Here is a 19454-nt window from a genome sequence, read left to right on the forward strand (position 1 = left end):
CTAGAATGCCACCGAAAATCGGGTAAAATTGGAATTGGACCGGTTGCATTAAGGGGAAACGCAACGTCCGTTTCTAGATCCCGTCTAAAACACGGGATTATCCCGTATCGTGATTGTTGTATCGCGAGTTCCGCTAGACTACGGAAACGTTCCTTTCTAACGCGTTCATTGTCCGCTGACTCGCAATTACCGTTAAAGCTTTTAGAGTGCATCGTAGTGCTGATCGATCGACAACATCACAACGTTTAGAAAACAAGGGTCTAACGTATCGCGTCGAATGTTCTTGAGCCAAATTTTTGGTCCGCGTACCATCCGTAAAAATGGATAAGAAGCGACGGGAAAGAAGTCGAAAATTCCGCGACAGGAAATTGCTTCGTGCATATTTGAAGCCGAAACTTCAACTTGAGTTTACGTCGCCTCTCTATCTCGCTTCGAAATAACATTACGACGATTTTAAATTCAAATTTTATGCAACGTCCCCCCGGCTCGTTGAATTTTTCGAAACACTCTTTACGGTACGTTTTATTATCGCGAGTTGTTTGGCAATTCTTATTCCGCGGCCCGTTCGTAAATTGCTCTTAGGCAATTAGCGAAAGTCTCCGTTACGTATGTGTATCTCATCTATTACGCATAACAGGCCGTTTCGTGTATGGCAAACATAATTTTATTACCCGCAGGCATGAAACTCTGCGATCAGATTAACGAGTCACGATATTTGCGACACATTTACGTTTAAATTGTTCCTGCAGGTTTCGCCGACTATGTGTTTTACTTAATCCGCCGAGAGTAACGAAAAAGTTACATCTGCAAACAAGCAATCTGTTCGCGAACAAGCGAAAGCTATACACACGCGAACCGGTCTGTCATTTAGCTTTGCGAAGTGATCGATCGTGAATGATTTCATCGAAACGCATTTAATTTGATTCGATTCTCGCCAATTTCGAAACGCGCTAATTCAGAATTTCCACGAATCCACGAGTACGCTATACGCTTTATTGTGGTTAGGATATTAAATAAATGAACCGAAAGGTAAAAGGTTTGATTTAATTATATAAAGAAAATAAAGACCGTGATCATTTCACATTCGAGGCTCTGGAAGGACTGCCGGCGCGTGCCACGCTGCAGCCGCCCGGTAACACATTTTTAGAAAACAAAAACCTAACGTGGACTTTCCGTCTGCATGGTTCCCCGATCGATATATCGACGAGAACGTTCCAGCACACACATACATAAGAAAACTATAACGGTCGAGGATAGACATTGTAATATCTCAACACGCTTCACGGCAACCGTACTGTTATTTTTGGTAAAACGACTATCGTTCGAGTTCCGATATCGTGGAAAATTTTCAATAGAACGAGCACCCTTGGACAATTCTGAAAAATAAAAAAATACTAAAAGTTGGCAAAGCTCACCTTGCTAATGGACTGCTGATGATGTAGTGCGTGTAATAGAATATGCTGGCGACTGATACGAGGAGTAGCGCCGCGACGCATCGCTTGACCGTGGCCTGCTTAACGACGCAGCGGGGACCGACGACGCTTAATAAAGGAACGCCAGCCTCGACCGCGGAAATCTTCATCACCATCGTCTCATCCGACGACGCGCGATGCCTCTCAGATTAGTCTCCGATCTTTCTTCTTAGTCTGTGGAAACGCGATCGAAACGCGGCAAATCCAATCGTCCGTGGCTCCTGTAAAGTCCTTTCACGATTCTCTCGCCAAGCTTCGGCTCTGCTCATAGTCGCGGACTGTATTTCCCCGAACGTATCTTCCTCGCGGGTCAATAGCGAGCCTGGGTCAACGAGATCCGCGTAAAAAGCTCCTCTCTGTTTCTTTCGTTCGCTCGAACGTGTAAATTTCTGTTCTCTTGATAGGACGAGGCTCCTCGATCGCTTCGAAGCGATCCTCTCGCTCTGTTCGATCCTCAGATCGATGTTAGACCGGGTCCTGGATCGAATCCCTTGTCCCGTCTGTCGGACGACATCGATGATAGTTTACGAATAAAGAGCAGATCGCCACTTGTTGCGTTTCCAGGAGGGCAGCACGATCACCATTTTGCGAGCAGCAGCACAGGGTCGCGCTGTCCATCGCGATCGTTTTTAACCCATCTGGGAGAATTTTTATCGTATCCAGGGCTCGGATCTTTTACCGATGCGTCGACGGAACGGACGACATTGTTACGTTCGTGTAACGATCCAGGACGCTCGTTGCCGGCGTTGCTCGTTCGAGACCATATCGCGATCCCGAGGAATCAGGTCTACGAGGACGAGTAAATAGCTCGGTCGAGGGGACTTTCGAACGATTCTCAAAGTTTTCGAGGGAAACGTCGATATACCAGCCCAACACGGAATTTTATATTCGCCCGGCTAAAACGTCTGCGAATCTTCCACGGCGCATCACGGAAATCCGGCGTCTACTTCCGGTGTCGTTCCAAGGTAAGCCGGTTTTACGGGTGGACCATTTGTTATGGTGCACACGACCGCCCCAAGATACCAGAGCTTGGCTCCTAGACGTGCAAGCAAACCTGCTCACTCGTAAATTTCGAACCAAGATCTCTCTCCTTTTCCCCCTCTCGTCCCCCAATGACTTTTTCCTTCTCCGCCACGCTCGCCCGCCGTACTATCCCCTTCCCTCCTTCTTCTTGATGTACGCGTATCGCGTCCCTTCTTCTCGGTCCTCCGCTCCTACGGCCCTCTTCCAGCCTGTCAATTAGGGACGATGTAAAGTTACGATGCTTCCTGGCCAGAACGATTTTCGAACGTTATCCCTATCGCCTGTATCGATCTTGTCTGCGCAGCGTACGTGTATTCCTGGTTTACGAGTCTGCAACAGTGAACATGGAATGCGAATTGAGAAAAGAGCCTGGAACAAATGCGACAGTTGTAGCTTGTCGGGAGAGAAATGATCGGTTGCACGATTTATCGCCCGATCGAGCTTCCCGGCTTCGATCGGGGTATATTTAAAAAACAAACCTTCTACCACGGTAATAGCTTAATAATCCAATTATTTATAACACTTTGTACTCGTTTAGCAGATTTTTCTACCATCGTGTGTAAATTTTCATCGCATGCTAATACGTTTGGCTGCACGGGTTAGCCACTGGACTACGGGATTCCTCGAGCGGAAATCGCGTCGAGGAATCCCGTAGTAAGTTTAGAGTTTTATGCTTCTCGTAGAGAATGGTCTTGCAAGTCGTAAACTGGCAAAGCATTCGATCTTGATTATATGTACGGATAAAATTTCGACGGACTTGCAAATTCTGCATCCAGTCGCTGAAGTATGTACGGTCGGATATGTGTTGGTTTAACGAACGGAAGGAATTCAAATCTAACAACGAGTCGCCGTAATTGACGAATCTATCGACTCGGTAGGAAAAGCAGTTCCGAACCGCCATCAAAAAACGATTAAACAACGGGAACGACAAGCGGCTGATCAGGACGCTCGACAACTCCAATTAATCGATCGTACTTTCGCGGAAGCGTTGCAATTCCACCGAGCTCCCTCTCTTTAATTTTTATCCGTCGGTTGTACATCGGTCGCAGCAAGAACTCCATTAATCAACCACTGATCCCCTCCCCCCGCAACGATGGAAACCTTTGTCCCGGGTCGCGTGCTTCGCTCTGTATCGAATATTTCAAAGAGCCTCGTTCGAGTCTCGTAAGAAGCGACGTTTCTGCAAAAACCAGGGAAATAGATTGAAAATGATTCATCGGGAAGGGCAGAGGGACACGAACCGGGAAGGATCGACGCCAAGAAGGTTCTCGAGAAGAACATCGTCTTTCGTTCGATTGTTCGGAGCCTCCTGGGAGCTGACCTAACATTTCTCTACGAGAAGCTACCTACACCATTCGCGTCTTGGTAGTCGATTCCCGCGAACAGGAAGCGGACGATAAACGCGACGATCGGTGGAAAGGTGTCGTTCGCGATGGAAGGCCACGGAATTTAATTACGCGACCCTTCGAAAATGGAGACGGCTCGCCGTCGTTTCGACCAATTTCTTTCATTGGAACGTTTGTACGGAGAAATCGGGAGGAACTCCTGCGGCGAGGAATCGGCCCGAGCGCGGTCTATACACGAGCAAAAATTCCTCGGACAAATATATTTCGTTATCTGAATTATTCATCGCGTGGAGGTAATTTCGGATCCCCTTTGAAATGTACGGGCGAACGGTGCTTAATTCAAGAGACACGTTTTGGCTCCCCGAGTGGGTCGTTAGTCGGAGGCATCACGTGCGCGGATTTAAAGGGCGGAACTACGTAGGTGCAGCTCCGGTTAGATTGCGCTCAGAGACTACTCGATCGTCGCGAAATGATTACGCGAGCTTTCCTGATTATTCCTCCGAATGGACCCATCTTTCTTCCGATGTTTGCGCGCACCGTAGAACCTTGGCGAAACGTTTGTACAGTCTGAGTTCGCGCGGAATCGTGAATCCAATTTCATTCGTCGGTCTTTCCCTCTCTCTCTCTCCTTCTCTTCTTCAGCAAGCATATTTACAGGCATCTAGATGCACTTCAATGGCGTTTTAATCTGGCAAATGCATTCCGTATTCGCTGGCCCGAGGCCTCTGTTTTTCGTTCGTTCCGTGCGCGCACAACTTTTCCCATCGTTGCCCGGAGCAGTCAAACTCTCGATCCATCGTGAACACCAGGGAAACAGCGCACTGTTTTTCGAGTCGAATCGTTCATTAACCATACTCGCGTGCGATTCAACCACGCTGCACCGAGGTTTATTACAAGACTAGACAATTTTACGCGACGATGCTGTTGGATTTCCTAACCGTCTCACGCTGTTACAAAAATTATCTCCAGTGACGATTGTATACTACTGTGTCCAAAAAATAAGGTGATAAGGACATTTGTTATAAAATGAAAAATCTTTATTTATTCTTTCAAATCAATTTCATCCTCTTCAAAGTAATCCCCATTCGACATAATGCACTTATGCCAACATTTTTTCCATTCCTCGAAATAGCTGAAAAAGTCCTCTTCTGGAATGGTCTTCAAAGCGCGCAGCGATTCACGTTGAGTCTCTTCAATAGTCTCAAATCGGTGTCCCCGGTGTGGTTTTTCGAGTTTACTGAATAACCAGAAGTCGCATGGTGCTAAATCAGGCGAATACGCTGCCTGTGGAACGATATGAGTTGAATTTTTGGCCAAATGATCGCGAATAATCAACGCAGTGTGCAAAAACCAACAGTTGCTTCGCCACAAATCCGGCCTCTTTTTGCGAATAGCTTCACGCAAACGACGCATAACACTTAAATAGTATTCCTTATTAATAGTTTGGCCCGTCGGGAGGAATTCATGGTGCACCGTACCACGATAATCGAAAAAAACTGTTAACATGAACTTTGATTTTTGAACGACTCTGGTGTGATTTTTTCGGTCTTTCTTCACCTTTAGCACGATTTTCGCTCGATTGGTCAGCTGTTTCCAGATCATAGGCATAGATCCGAGTCTCATCTCCCGTAATGATGTGTTTCACGACTGGCTCATAGTTGAAAATCATCTCTTTACAGATGTTAATACGACGCTCTTTTTCGAACAAATTCAGTGCTTTCGGTACCGATCGAGACTTGACACATTTCAAGCCCAAAACATCTTTTAAAATGGTATTCACTGACCCTTTTGAAATGCCAACAGTGTCTGAAAGGTCTCTTATTGTCAGTTGACGATTTTGTAGCACTAGTTTTTTGATTTCATCGACGTGACTTTGATCAAAATCGCCGAATGCACTTTTACTGTTGTGAATAAACAAGCGTATCTCAAAAACAACTGAAGATAGTGACGTGAAATTTGAAATAGATGACAGAAACAGAGCTACCAAGCTACAGAAAAGAAGTTTATCAGTTTGGATAAAGCCGTGAAATTTAAATTGAAAAGTCATCTTACTTTTTCGACACAGTAGTATGTCTGGAGTTTCGCTTTCAGTTCTGGCCATGGGTTCTACGAACTCATGGTGTTTATTATACAAAGATAAGAGTTCGTCGCTAGTCTAGTAACAGAGGTACGGAACTCTAAAGCTGCGTCCCCACTGGATCGGCACGGCTCGGCATTTGCCGATAGCTGCGTCCCCACTGGGTCGGCACGGCTCGGCATTTGCCGATCGGCACAGCGTTCGGCAAAAGGCGGCACGGCCGTGCCACTGCTATGCACCGCGGCAAAGCCATTTCAGTACACAAAAAATGTACAGTGACGACGAAGTAATAACTGGTGCTGCTGCAGTTATAGTAATAGCAAATGCAAAAAAAATGCCTAAAAAACGAAGATTTTGGATGCGTCCGAGTTTACGTAGCAGAAGAATATACAGGGTGTTCGGCCACCTCTAGCAAAAATTTTAATGAGCGATAGTAGAGGCCAAAATAAGACGAAAATCAAGAATACTAATTTGTTGATGGAAGCTTTGTTAAAAAGTTATTAACAATTAAATTCAAAAATTTCAAATCGTTCTGGAAAAATTATTTTCGGTTGCGGGGGTCAACTACAATCATTTTTGGTGAGTACACATACCTCCGAAATCCTATCTACTTTCGAGAAAAAAAATCGAGTAGGTGCTGAAATTTTTCGGCGAAAAAAAATTTTTCAAATCGTTCTAAAAAAATTATTTTCGGTTGCGGGGATCAATTACAATCATTTTTTATCATTACACATACCTCCAAAATCGTACGCACTTTCGAGAAAAAAATTCCTTACTGAAAATCCAATTAGGTGTCTAAATTTTTCAACGGAGAAAAAAAATTGCAAATCGTTGTGTATAGCCATAAAACAGCTGTCAAACACGCGCGGCCACTCGTCGCGTCCTAATCCGGAGTCCCGTTTTTTCTTCGATAAATTAACGTAGCCTTCGACTTGGGGAGAAAACCTCGGGCACCCTCGTTCTGGGGGTGACCTGGAAGTCTTCCTCCACCACGTTCAGGTATGAGGAAAGAGTTTTCCTCCCAAACGGGGTGTGAAAATGGGTCCTCCTTCCCTTAGTCGATGACCAATCGGTCGAGCTAAAAGTTAATACCAAATTCGGTTGACACCCCCAAAATCGCGTATCGGAGGAAGAAACGGGCTCCGGAAACATCGACTATGCAAAAATATGGGCACGAGGAAAAAATCTTTCGCCTATGACCATATTTGGTTACAAGACGGGGCTTTATGGCCCTGCCTGGGCCTTTCAGAACTGGAGGTAGCAATCGTCGCGCTGTGAAATTTTCCGTTCGATCGCGAAAGAATACCAATTTGTTGATGGAGGCTTTGTTAAAAAGTTATTAACGTTTAAAGTTCCTGTATCTTTGTATCTCGATGATGGTTTTGGAACGAAATTGACATGAAACTTTCGTGCTCTCGTGTCTTGGCACGATCTCTTTTGATGGTTACCGACATCGTGCCGATCGACTCGTCGGCATGCCGGTCGGCTTTTCAAGCCATGCTATCCAAGACGATGCAGTGTTTGGCTTTGCCGAGAAGTACTTAGGGTGCCGATCGGCCGTGCTAGATGACAGATGCGGACGCAGTGTAGACGCAATTCTCGGCTTTTGCCGATCGGCCGTGCCGAACGGCAAAAGCCGACCCAGTGGGGACGCGGCTTAAGATATACCTTCACGTATTATTTAATAAAAAGTAAACTTCTACCATTAATTATTGTTGTTTCAATCAAATCACACGTCCCAACGCCCTACCTTTTCCAATAGATGCAACGAACAAAATGACGGCTCTATCGTAACAGAGGCCCCCGCGTAGCCCAAGGGAATCGCAAAAATACTAGATCGAGAATTATTCGCAGGGGCGTGCTTCACACGGAGAGAATATACGACGAATATCGCGCAACGCACGCGTAATCAACTCGGGAGATCTGCTCGTTTGTTTTTACAATTAAACGAATCGCATTTCGTTTCGCACCCTGGAGAATATATAGCTGCAAAGATGTTCACGAATCCGCGTCTTTTCCAAAATAAGTCGAAGATGGTCGCGACCGATCGTGAGCGCACAGGCGTTAATCTGGCTGCTCTCCACCCAGCAAAGTCCATTTCAGTAATTTAACAAAGTCGCCTGCGCTTCGAACGACCTGGAAGTCGTACGAACTTCAATGCGAAACCCATCGGCGACGACAGAACGATAATTGCTCGCTCGAAATGCCCAGAACTCACCACCGGTCGTGGACGTGGAATTTCAAAGGCGATTTTATTAGTAAAAGCTCGCGTAATTGGTCTTCGGTTAATCGAGCCCGGCGGATGCGTCGAGCGTGCAAAAAAATTAATTTGAAATTGGATTCTCCGGTCGCGACCACGAGCCCGCGAATTTCGCGAACGTCACGTCTCGCGTTAATTAAAGAAATTTTCGACCAATGAAGGGGCTGATTGACCATCGGTGACGGGGAACGCGAAAAACGCGAAACGGCTTAGAATCTTTGCGCAACGTTAGAAAAGAATATGCAAGGAATAAGAAACGGTTCAGGAAACCGAGGATTTTGGTTTGCTCGAATCGTCCAAGGTGTCGAAAGCTACTCGCGGTTTAAAAGCCACGGGCGTATCACGATCTCCGCGAATTACCACAACTTAAAAAGCAATTAACTGGCTGACGAGCCGGTCGCGATGAGACAGAGGATTTTTTCCTAGCCAACCATCGGCTTTTGTTACTCTTTTTCCCGGGTAGTTTCGCGTAAAACTGCCCCGCCCGGCTGTACCTGTATGCAACCTTACTCTGGTTTCAAATTAAAAACTCTTCGTTAATAGTCGTTCGTTGCCTCCCATATACGAATAAGGCATCGTAAGACTGTAAATGAATTTAGTACGTACAAGGGAATCAACAATTTATCGTATCCGCATTTATACGAATACCGGCGTTTATTTCTTTTTCTTTTTTGTTTCAAGTCGATGAAACGCTTCCGGGGAAAATTGCTACCGGTATTATTCATGCGGCCCGGAAGCAATCCAGCGTTGAACGAGTTTTAATCGCAAGGCAAAATCCTGGACTCGGACGCTACGGCTGGATTTGTAATTTTTCATTAAACCTCGCGTGGAAATATCAGTTTTGCTTACGAAACGAACTCGACAAATTTTGCATTTCGAGTCGGAGAACGTAACAATATCCACGCACGATTAAACGAACCATTGGACCCCGCACAGATCTTATGGAAAATGGCCCCTGGGTAAATTAGCTGAACTTTTGATATGATGTAGTTCATTATGTCTTGGTGAAAAATTCAGTTGATCAAAAGTCAATAATAGTGCGCCTTATTCTAGACTACCACGTTAGAGCATATTTGAGTGTGAGAAGCACTGTTGTACACTGTCCATTTATTTCACCCCTTAACAGTTTAACTGCCACGTCACCCATATATGGGTGACAGGATTTACCATTATGATACTAGAAAAATTAATTCTCAAATTAAGACGATGAGGGGAATAAGTTTGAATAGAATTTATGAATTTCAACAAGGTTACGATAATAACTGCTGAAACAAATTTTAGGTTATGTAGCTTACAATGGTCTAAAATCAACATTTCACTTTTGCAGAATATTATACGGTTTTGATCTGGCAGTGAACGTGTTAAAACTCAGTAGTTGTACTGTGGGCCCTTAAATGTTACCCTTTGATCCCTTGACCCTCTGCTGCAAAAAGATGATGACGATGAATTACAGATTGACACTTCTTTGGTAGATAACAGCCTTAGAAGACTAAAAGTTTATTCGCAATTTCGAAATTGTACCAAACATCAAGTTCTTATTTCTCACATTCCCGAAAATGAACTGGAACTAGAAGAGGAAGTAATAAATGGTTACTACTGCACCTGTCAATCTGGTGCCAAAACATTGGGTACATGCGCACATATTGCAAGTGTTTTAAGGTTTTTAGGATTTGCTCGTCATCAAAGGCATGTAAAATATTCGAGTGGCAATCTTCTAAATACGATCAGAGATGCCGCTAATAGAGACCATCAAGACAATATGAATGTTGAGATTGTTATGGTCGAATAGAGAGAAGCATAAAAACGGCCCTCTTCAGGGCCACATGGTGTGCAAAATCCGACCGAGCAACCTCTTCGTGGTACACACTGGGTAATGCTAATGTTTGTACATTGAAAAAGAGAACCATTTTTTACCTTTTTGGCGTTTTTTTATTTTGACTCCTGAAGGGAAGTCAGAGGGGGTAATATTTAAGAGTCCACAGTACTACTATTGAGTTTTAAGGGGTCAAATAAATGGACAGTGTATAACAGTGCTTCTTACACTCAAATATGTTCAAACGTGCTAGTCTAGAATAAGGTGCACTATTATTGACTTTTAATCCCCCTGTATCTCGAAAACTGTTCAATTTACGAGCTTGGGCCCATTGGAACTTTTCATCAAGACATCATGAACTACATCATATCAAAAATTCAGCTAATTTAAGGGGCCTTTCTACCTTGTGGGATTTTAAAAACCGAATTTTTTTTGCGTTTTCTTTTAGTATGTAGTCTCCAAAATATATCTACCAAATATTAAATTGAAATTCTAAAAACTAACGAAGTTATAGCCTGCTGTAATGTACCATGCGCAGGGATATATGTATAACTGGACGTAAAACTTTAAGTTGCCTTTCTACTTTCTGGGATTAAAAAAGTCGAATTTTTTTTTGCATTGTCTTTTAGTATGTAGCCTCGAAAATATATCTACCAAATATTAAATTGAAATTCGGAAATCTAACGAAGTTATAGCCTGCTGTAATGTACCGCGCGTAGGTATAACAACTGGACGTGAAACTTTAAAGCTGTTTTTCTCGAAACTACATTTTTCGGCACTGCATTTTATTAACAAAAAGGCAGCCGAATATATGAAAATATTCAATATTTTTTCATAAACTAGCTGCCATTTTGCCATTTTTTGTTCTTTTGAAAAGATCCTAGTTCATGCTATAACCACACTCATCTATATTAAGAATGTCGTTGGTTTTTGGATTTCGGATAACTTGTTCGCAAGATATCACATACGCAGTCGGGCGCCGTTCCTAAAAACTGTTGTTTGTAGATCAACAAAAACAGCGTAATCAATAGATATTATGCGTTGCAAAAATTCGTAAATATAGCTAAATATATAATAAATAGACTGCGGATGTTTATGCATTTATGGGAAATTTTAATCCTCAAAAAACTACAGAATGCATTTAATATGCAAAAATATAAGAAATACTTAAAGTAAGATACGAATTATTATATTTAGGGGTTGAGACAGCCCTCTGCGAAGCTTCCGCTTCATTAATTCAATTAATAAAAATGTGAATTTGCATAAAGATCCGCAGTCTAATAATAAATGTATCTACAAAACACGGAATTAATCGCTCTTTCATATCCCGCAAAAAAATCACAAAGAAACATGTATTTTTCGTGCCTGCAAGGTAGAATGGCCCCTTAACCGGGGGCCATTTTCCATAAGATCTGTGCGGGGTCCTTTTGCATTTCGCGTTGGAGAACGTAACAATATCCACGCACGATTAAACGAACCAAATTTCCAGCAACTAGCTTTGCATCGAAATGATCGCGAACGCGTTAATTTCCGTAACATCAAAGACGAGAGTTACGATCCTTTACCGATTTGTACCCTTTACGCGCAAGCGTTATTAAAATATGCTTCGACGCCCGCCAGGAGGAGTGTTTTTTTTTTTTTTAATAAACCCGGCGAGGCGAGGCGCGACACTGTCATTATTCTCGTTTATCGCGGCGCGGCCTGGCTCGGTTTACATCACAATTTCGGTAGGGGTGGCGCGCGTTTGCGGTCAGCCGGAATTTCACCGCCATATTTTTGCCCGCCGCAACTGGACCTGATCTGTCACCGGCCGCTGTCATTTCGACACCGTTGCGCGTCGATAGACGGCCAGATGGACACGCCGAGACAGATAGACGACGCAGTGGCGTTTTATTGACGGCGCAGCGACGCCCCTTCACGGGCGTCGCGTGTCCCGTGGAATTGAACGCGGCTCTGTAAATTCGTTCGCACGCCACCGGACTAACATTTACGAGTCCGCGCGTTAATTCGTTCATGGGAATATTTAAAACAACGCGGAAGCCGCAACCGAGTCTCGTCAAGACAGACTCTTCCTGTTGGAACCGACACTTTGACAACCCCCTCGAAAGTTCCTTCGAACGGGCAATGTGTCATTAAACTGCATTAGCTCCTATTTAGAGGTGAATTTTAACATTCCTGAGAATTACCATAGGCTTGTTGAGAGCCAGGTCACGGCGAGCAACAGATTAATATAAAGATCTTGGCGGGATCTAAACGAATATGGGTTACAGCTGTCCAAGGATTCCAGTTTAAGACGTTGCGCAACAGTGTAATTCTAGACTGCTGAGAATATGGTCAGCTCGTATTAATTTGTACAACGCCGTCGAGTTCTTTTTCGAGAAACTTTCGAGCCAGGAATCTGGCGGAAAAACCAATGTAATTTTCGACTGCAGGGAACAGGGTACGAGGAAACGTGGAACTTTCGATACGAGAATTCCGTTTAATTTTGCCTAGTCGTGTTTTAGTCTACCGAATCAACGAACAGAAACTGGCTCTATCGCACGGAGTACCATCATTCCCGTGACAAACCTCATCGAGACGCTCCAACCGAATTCGAATATCCGGATTATCCTCGTCTTCTGGCTGATGCATGCGGGGTCCAATGGCCGTGCCGTAACCTACAATTCCTCGGTATGTAATACGGAATTTCATAATCTCCGTAATTATCCGGGATAATCTCGAGTTCTCGGTGTAACGAACGCTCTCCGGTTTATTCCAGTAATGAAAATATCTATCCTCGGTCGTACTTGTCCATTGTTATTTGACCGAATAGAGCCTCGTTACCGTATACCAGGAAAATCGATACACCAAACCGCAACAACGGTCGTCGTCCCCGTTCCCGCTTATCGAATTAATTTCTAAAATGTCGTCGCGAGAATTTTATTTTAGTCCGAAACATCGGGTCGGGTCTAAGAATGCGGATAATCGAATTACGGCCACTCGTGCAAAAATACAGCAACGGGAAGCGACGTTGTTACGAGGAGAAATACTTGCTGAAAGAACGGAATCGCTGCAACCAGCCAAACTGTACTTTTTCTTCTGATTTGGCTTTGCCGCCGGATGGAAGGGAAGAAAATGTCAAAAAAATATTACCAGCGAGAGGAGAAGGTAAGCAAAATCCTGACAGAATCCCGTGCAAATAATCTGGTATTTCGAATGGCTGCCAGGTCCGGGAAGTAATAATACGAATATCCATTCGAGATAACCGTTCCGCGGGACGCGTTTGCGAGAGAATAATTCATAAATAAGCTTGTCTCGAAAACGAATACCTTTTCCACGACGCGGAAGCAACGAGGAATAGAAGAAAATGCGGCAGCCGTTTTTGTCTCGACGCATTCTTCAAATACGCGCAAGGTAAACTGCTTAACTTCGTCACCTTTATTTATTTCAGGGTTACCGAATCGATTTAAACTGTTTTATCGTGCATTATTTGTATCTTGGAGTCAACAAGTTCCCTGTACAAGGTAATTTTTATAAATTTACTAGCTTTTGCCGGAAATAGATATTGTTTCTCCATAAAACCTTTTAAGCCCCCATTCACCTCTATAGAGTTTTAATTTTATGTCATGTCGCCATCTTACATTTCAAAATTGATACCATTTTTTTAATTAATGTTCCAAAAAACTTTCATAACGACACCCATGCCGATATTTAGGCGTATTTACACCATTGCAACGGTTTAGTGATAAGATAATAATTACGTACTTACATTGTTAAATTTGAAGTTTCTAGATCCATTTACGGAAATAAGGCAACTTTAATGCGAAATAAGTGTATCAATGAGTATATATGTCCCATACAAACATTCCAACCCCTTTCCACCCCCTCAGAGGTTGAATTTTTTTAAAAACTGGAATAAGTGTTTGATAAATTATGTCAAAGAGCATTGAGACCAAGTTTCAAATAAATCCGACCACAAATAATATATTCCTCATACAAACGTTGCAACTCCTTTCCACCTCCTTAGGGGTTGAATTTCGGAATGTCCTTTCTTATTCCTTGTACACATCATAAAGGAAAACTTTGTGGAAAACTTCAGCTTTTTATGTCCAAGGGCTTAGCTTGGGCGTTGATGAGTCACTGAGTCAGGCCTTTCATTTTATATACATATAATATAATATTATAATATAATATAATAATACAGGGTGTTCGGCCACCCGTGGGAAAAATATTAATGGGAGATTCTAGAGGCCGAAATAAGACGAAAATCAAGAATACTAATTTGTTGATGGAGGTTTTGTTAAAAAGTTATTAAAGTTTAAAGTTCCGACTGTACTGAATTTTTTTCTCGAAAATGCGCAGGATTTCGGGGGTATGTCTATTCACAAAAAATGATTGTAATTGACCCCCGCAACTGAAAATAATTTTTCAAAAATGATTTGAAATTTTTTTTTCCGTCGAAAAATGTCACACCTTCTCGAATTTTTCTCTAGAAAGTGGGTAGGATTTCGTGGGTATGTCTATTCACCAAAAATGATTGTAGTTGACGCCCACAGCTAAAAATAATTTTTTCAGCACGATTTGAAATTTTTTAATTTTGTCGAAAAATTTGTCCACCTACTCGAATTTTTTTCTGGAAAATGCGCAAGATTTCGGGGGTATGTATATTCACCAAAAATGATTGTTATTGACCCCCACAACCGAGAATAATTTTTCCGGAACGATTTGAAATTTTTGAATTTAATTGTTAATAACTTTTTAACGAAGCCTCCATCAACAAATTGGTATTCTTCATTTTCGTCTTATTTTGGTCTCTAGAATCCCTCATTAAAATTTTTCCCAGGGGTGGCCGAACATGTATAGAAGATAATTGAAAATCTGACCGATCCGCTGTTCGTTTCGATGGATCGATCAAACTTCGGAGTAGCAAAGTGGAATTTGCGTCGAATTTGTTGGCAACACGAATCTTGTACGATTCGAGGCGCTGTCACCCTTAAACGCTCCTCGACAGTTTTTCCACGAGTGCTATCCGCGATTATGGTTTTCATAACAAGTTACTCGCGCGTAAGTGCTCCAAAGACGTCGTTGAGTCGAGTGCCCGATGTGCCCCTAACTACTCTCGCGCGTGCTCTTCGTGGCGTAACGTTAATCGCTCGATTGCTCGTGAACATGGATGGAAAACCGCGACTACCTCCAATTATCCACAGTCTTGTTCGCGTGAATATCTTTTCGTTCGTTAGTGAGAGTCAATCCCAGGAAATTACACTGCAAGTAGACGATCGTTGGGTTCGTTCGGTCGCAAATGCAAGAAAATGCGTTGAAACGTCTATTATCCAAGTACTCTGTCACCTAACAGTTCCGTGATTCATACGAAGCGTACCTTTGTTCGCATTGCTACAATGCTACGCGCCAGCCACGATCGAGAGCTCGTTTAAAAATTTCATAGACGCGCGAGATGAGACACTTGGAATCCGCGACACGATTTCGCCGCCATTCGATCGCGAACAGCGTCCTTTTCGCCTTTTAATTCCCAACCTCGTTTAACATGCGCTATTACCTTCGTCGGCGTTCGCTCCGATTATCGACGCGAATACCATTCTACAATTTAAATGTACGCGCCGTCGATGAATTATTAATAAATCCGATCAGCGGCAGCCCAATTATCGTCGAGAGATTACGCAACACGGTTCTTGCAGTTTAACGGAAAAATATTTTTGCTTAACGGTCCAACGAATCTGCAATTAGTATCGAGATCGAATTAGATGGCCGTATCGTCGTTCGAAAACCAATAATTATGCGCTCCGATGGTCTCGATGTTCGATTTTAACGAGAAACAGCGCGTCGACGGGTTCGTAAAAGGCGAGATTCGAAGAAGCGGCTCTGCGACGTTTCTATCGCGGCAAGCAGCTCGTTACCGGTGCTAATTCCTGCGAGTTTCTAGCGCGACAGATGTTAACACTGAATTAACACGTACGACGTGTGAGCACATGAAACCGAGGCGAGTTAACAGCGTTGCCGGGGCGTCGATATGATCGCAATTTCAGCTTACAACCATAATTAACGCGTACTGTGCACCGGTACACCTGACTGGACTCCACTAAAACGTACTTTACCGACCGTTAGCTACATACGATAGATGCCAGGGCTCGTCGAACGACGATACATCCGAACTACCGGAGACTCTCTTATCGTCCTTTCTATTCTTTCTTTGCCTCCAAGTTCTACTCGGATAAGTTGAAACGTGATGCGCGAAAATTCCTCGATCATCGTTAAAAGCTAAAGAGAGTTACTTATCCGAATTTATCGTTGCTCCGTTTTCCCGAGTGCCCGTTCCTCGACGCTCTCCAACCACCAACGTTCCTTCCGCCGTCGTAAGAACATTTATCGGTTCTATCCTGTCTCTCTTCATCGTTCAACTAGTAATTTCAAGTTCGCTGGTCGCGATGCACGCTTTCGAACTTCCACGACGTGGATTTACTGCTTATTAGCGGTGCTTTCCACTTTCGTCGGATTAAGCGACCGTAATGCATTAGCAATGAACTCCTCCGCACGGACGAGTACTCCCGCCAATTCACCCGGGAATATCGACCGCCCACGTAACGATATTCGACGAGGGTTTCTTTCAAATTTTTCTCCTATATTTCCAAGCAAATTTAATGCGAATTTAATCGAGCCGAATAGCTTAAACTGGAAGGCGAAAACAAAAGTAAGAACCGAGCTTCCAAGTATACAGGGTGTTCGGCCACAAACGAAGTATAAGAGTAGACCTTACATCCAATGTATCTTTTCGGTCCATTTTTCTGGGGCTCTAGAGCTCCATTAATACGCATTGTTTGAATTTTGAATCATTGAAATCCTTCGATTCGTTCAGAAGTTATGATTCATTAAACATACGCATGAAATTTCAGTAGAATAAGTTCTGGTCAGACATTATAGTTTCGGTAAAGAATTTTTTTTCTCGAAAGTGCGTAGAATTTTGGGGGTATCTCTAATAACCAAAAATTATTGCAACTGACCCCTGCAATCAAAAATAATTTTTTTAGAACGGTTTGAAATTTTTTAATTTTGTTGAAAAATTTCACACCTCGAATTTTTTTCTCGAAAGTGCGTAGGATTTCGGGGGTATGTCCAATAATCAAAAATAATTGCAATTGACTCCCGTAACAAAAAATAATTTTTTCAGACCGATTTGAAATTTTTTAATTTTGTCGAAAAATTTAATACCTTCTCGAATTTTTTTCTCGAAACTGCGTAGGATTGCAGGGATATGTCTAATAACCAAAAATGATTACAATTGACCCCCGCAACCGAAAATAATTTTTTTAGAATGATTTGAAATTTTTTAATTTTGTCGAAAAATTTAATACCTTCTCGAATTTTTTTCTCGAAATTGCGTAGGAATTCAGGGATATGTCTAATAATAAAAAATGATTGCAATTGACCCCTGCAATAAAAAATAATTTTTCCAGACCGATTTGAAATTTTTTAATTTTGTCGAAAAATTTCACATCCTCTCGAATTTTTTTCTCCGAAGTGCGTAGGATTTCGGGGGTATGTCTAATAACCAAAAATTATTGCAATTGACCCCTGCAATCAAAAATAATTTTTCCAGACCGATATAAAATTTTTTAATTTTGTCGAAAAATTTCACACCTTCTCGAATTTTTTTCTCGAAAGTGAGTAGGATTTCGGGGGTATGTCTATTGACCAAAAATGATTGTAATTGACCCCCGTAATAAAAAATAATTTTTTCAGAGCGATTTGAAATTTTTTAATCAATTTTTGTTAATAACTTTTTGACGAAGCTTCAAGAGACTCGACTTGATGTCTGTAGCAGAATGCCCTTCGGTAAAATCGGTCGTACGGTATAGCAAACACTATAATAACCGAGCTTTACGATCTTAGCCGCGTCGATCGGCATCCTGGACGTTACACGACGTTCGAGTTTCGCGTCTTTTTACCGTTGCAGATCGTGACTCGCCTCAAACGTATACATACATCGTTTCTACATGAAAAATGCGAAATTTGCGAGGCTTTCAGAAACTTGTATTCTCGGCAACGGTACTGGACATTCTCGAAACGCCGTATTTTAACCCCTTAACGCTCATGTTCGAATCTGACTGCTTTGAACAATGATATTTGTTTACTCTAACGATTTAAGGGTTGACAGTATTTGTTTTCCTTCAAATTATACATTAAATACAATATTGTAATTAACAAAAATTAAATTTGTATATAGCTTAGAAACAAGTTCAATAAAAAATGCTGATCATTCTTGGTCAACCCGAAAAATATGACCGTTAAGGGGTTAATGACCCGTGGACGCGCGGTGTAGATTTTCTGATGAGTCTTTTGATCGGAGATGTCGCAGTTTCGCGTTGCGTTACGTGATCGTAAAATTCACTGTTCGTCGTCGATCAACTGGGTTGCACCGAGCGCGCAGGAAATCTGGCATAAACGAAACGCGTCGTAAGTTAGGTTTTGGACCGACAAGTTCGTAATTAGTACGCTTGTGTGTTCTCCTCTTGAACAGGAAATTAATTAGATCAGACACGTGTAACAACCGCGTGGTGGAAAATCGATTCTTTTCCTGCGCGCGAATCGCGTGACCCGTGGTTTCAACCAAACTGCAACAGCGCTGAAATTCGAACGCTTTAAAGCTCGCTCGGGGTTGAAACGGACGTTCCGGGCTATTTCGAGTATTTATTTTCCTTCTCGGTGAATAATTTTTGTCTCGAGGTATTCTATTTGTCGACTTTTCGTTGCGATAACCACGACGACATGCATATCGAGCGAACCACGGAAACGAAGGTTAATTAATTAAACTGCACAAAGCGTAGTTAAGTAAGTAATTAAATTAATAGCGCTAAAAATACAGAAACAAGAGATGTTGCTCTGTCGCGGAAGCAACGAGATCGTCGAGCAGGAAATACGTCTAATTTGTCGTCGCGAGCCCATTACGGTTCGTTGATGTTAACCGGTTTTCTTACGTTTTACCGGTATTTTAAAATGGAAAGGTGTAGTGCGCTCGAGAGACTAATTACAGATTATGCACCCAGACAATGTTCGGTAAAATATTCATTCGCGACAAAATGATGAAATAAAATCAACAACTTGGTACAAATTAGTCGAATATTCCGGGTATCACGCTCAAAACGATTAAAGGATTAAATTTTGACGATGAAAACGAACGCGATACTTTCGATATTTTACCGAATCAGCGCTTTCGAAATTTTTGTAGTTCACTGGGATTAAATCCTACAAAATGAACAAAAAATCATTTAATTACAAAGTACATTGGTATAAAATCTTTGAAGGCGTTGGCGTGTAAAATTTAATTAAAAATTGTTTCACAATGTTTCTATGGCCGAGGCCTCTAAAATTTAATGGAACATCGTTACAGTGTGTTCCAACGTCAACGTTGTAAAATTTAATTAGCAATCGTCTTATAACGTCTCGACGTCGAACGTTAAGAATTAATTAA

General features: G+C 42.5%; 1 protein-coding gene across 4 annotated transcripts in view; it reads right to left on the reverse strand.

Moving 5' to 3' along the window:
- Positions 1–19454, reverse strand: part of LOC122401634 (bifunctional heparan sulfate N-deacetylase/N-sulfotransferase) — a 253772-nt gene that overhangs the window by 70868 nt on the left and 163450 nt on the right. For all 4 annotated transcript variants that reach the window (XM_043403874.1, XM_043403875.1, XM_043403873.1 and 1 more), the window contains one exon: positions 1416–2825. In XM_043403874.1, the coding sequence (XP_043259809.1) occupies positions 1416–1588 (173 nt within the window). In that variant the 5' untranslated portion in view covers positions 1589–2825. The remainder of the gene's footprint in view (positions 1–1415; positions 2826–19454) is intronic.

The sequence above is a fragment of the Colletes gigas genome, unplaced genomic scaffold (genome assembly GCF_013123115.1).
Source record: "Colletes gigas isolate AHSC1104 unplaced genomic scaffold, ASM1312311v1 Colletes_gigas_Sc00026, whole genome shotgun sequence".
Classification (NCBI taxonomy): domain Eukaryota; kingdom Metazoa; phylum Arthropoda; class Insecta; order Hymenoptera; family Colletidae; genus Colletes; species Colletes gigas.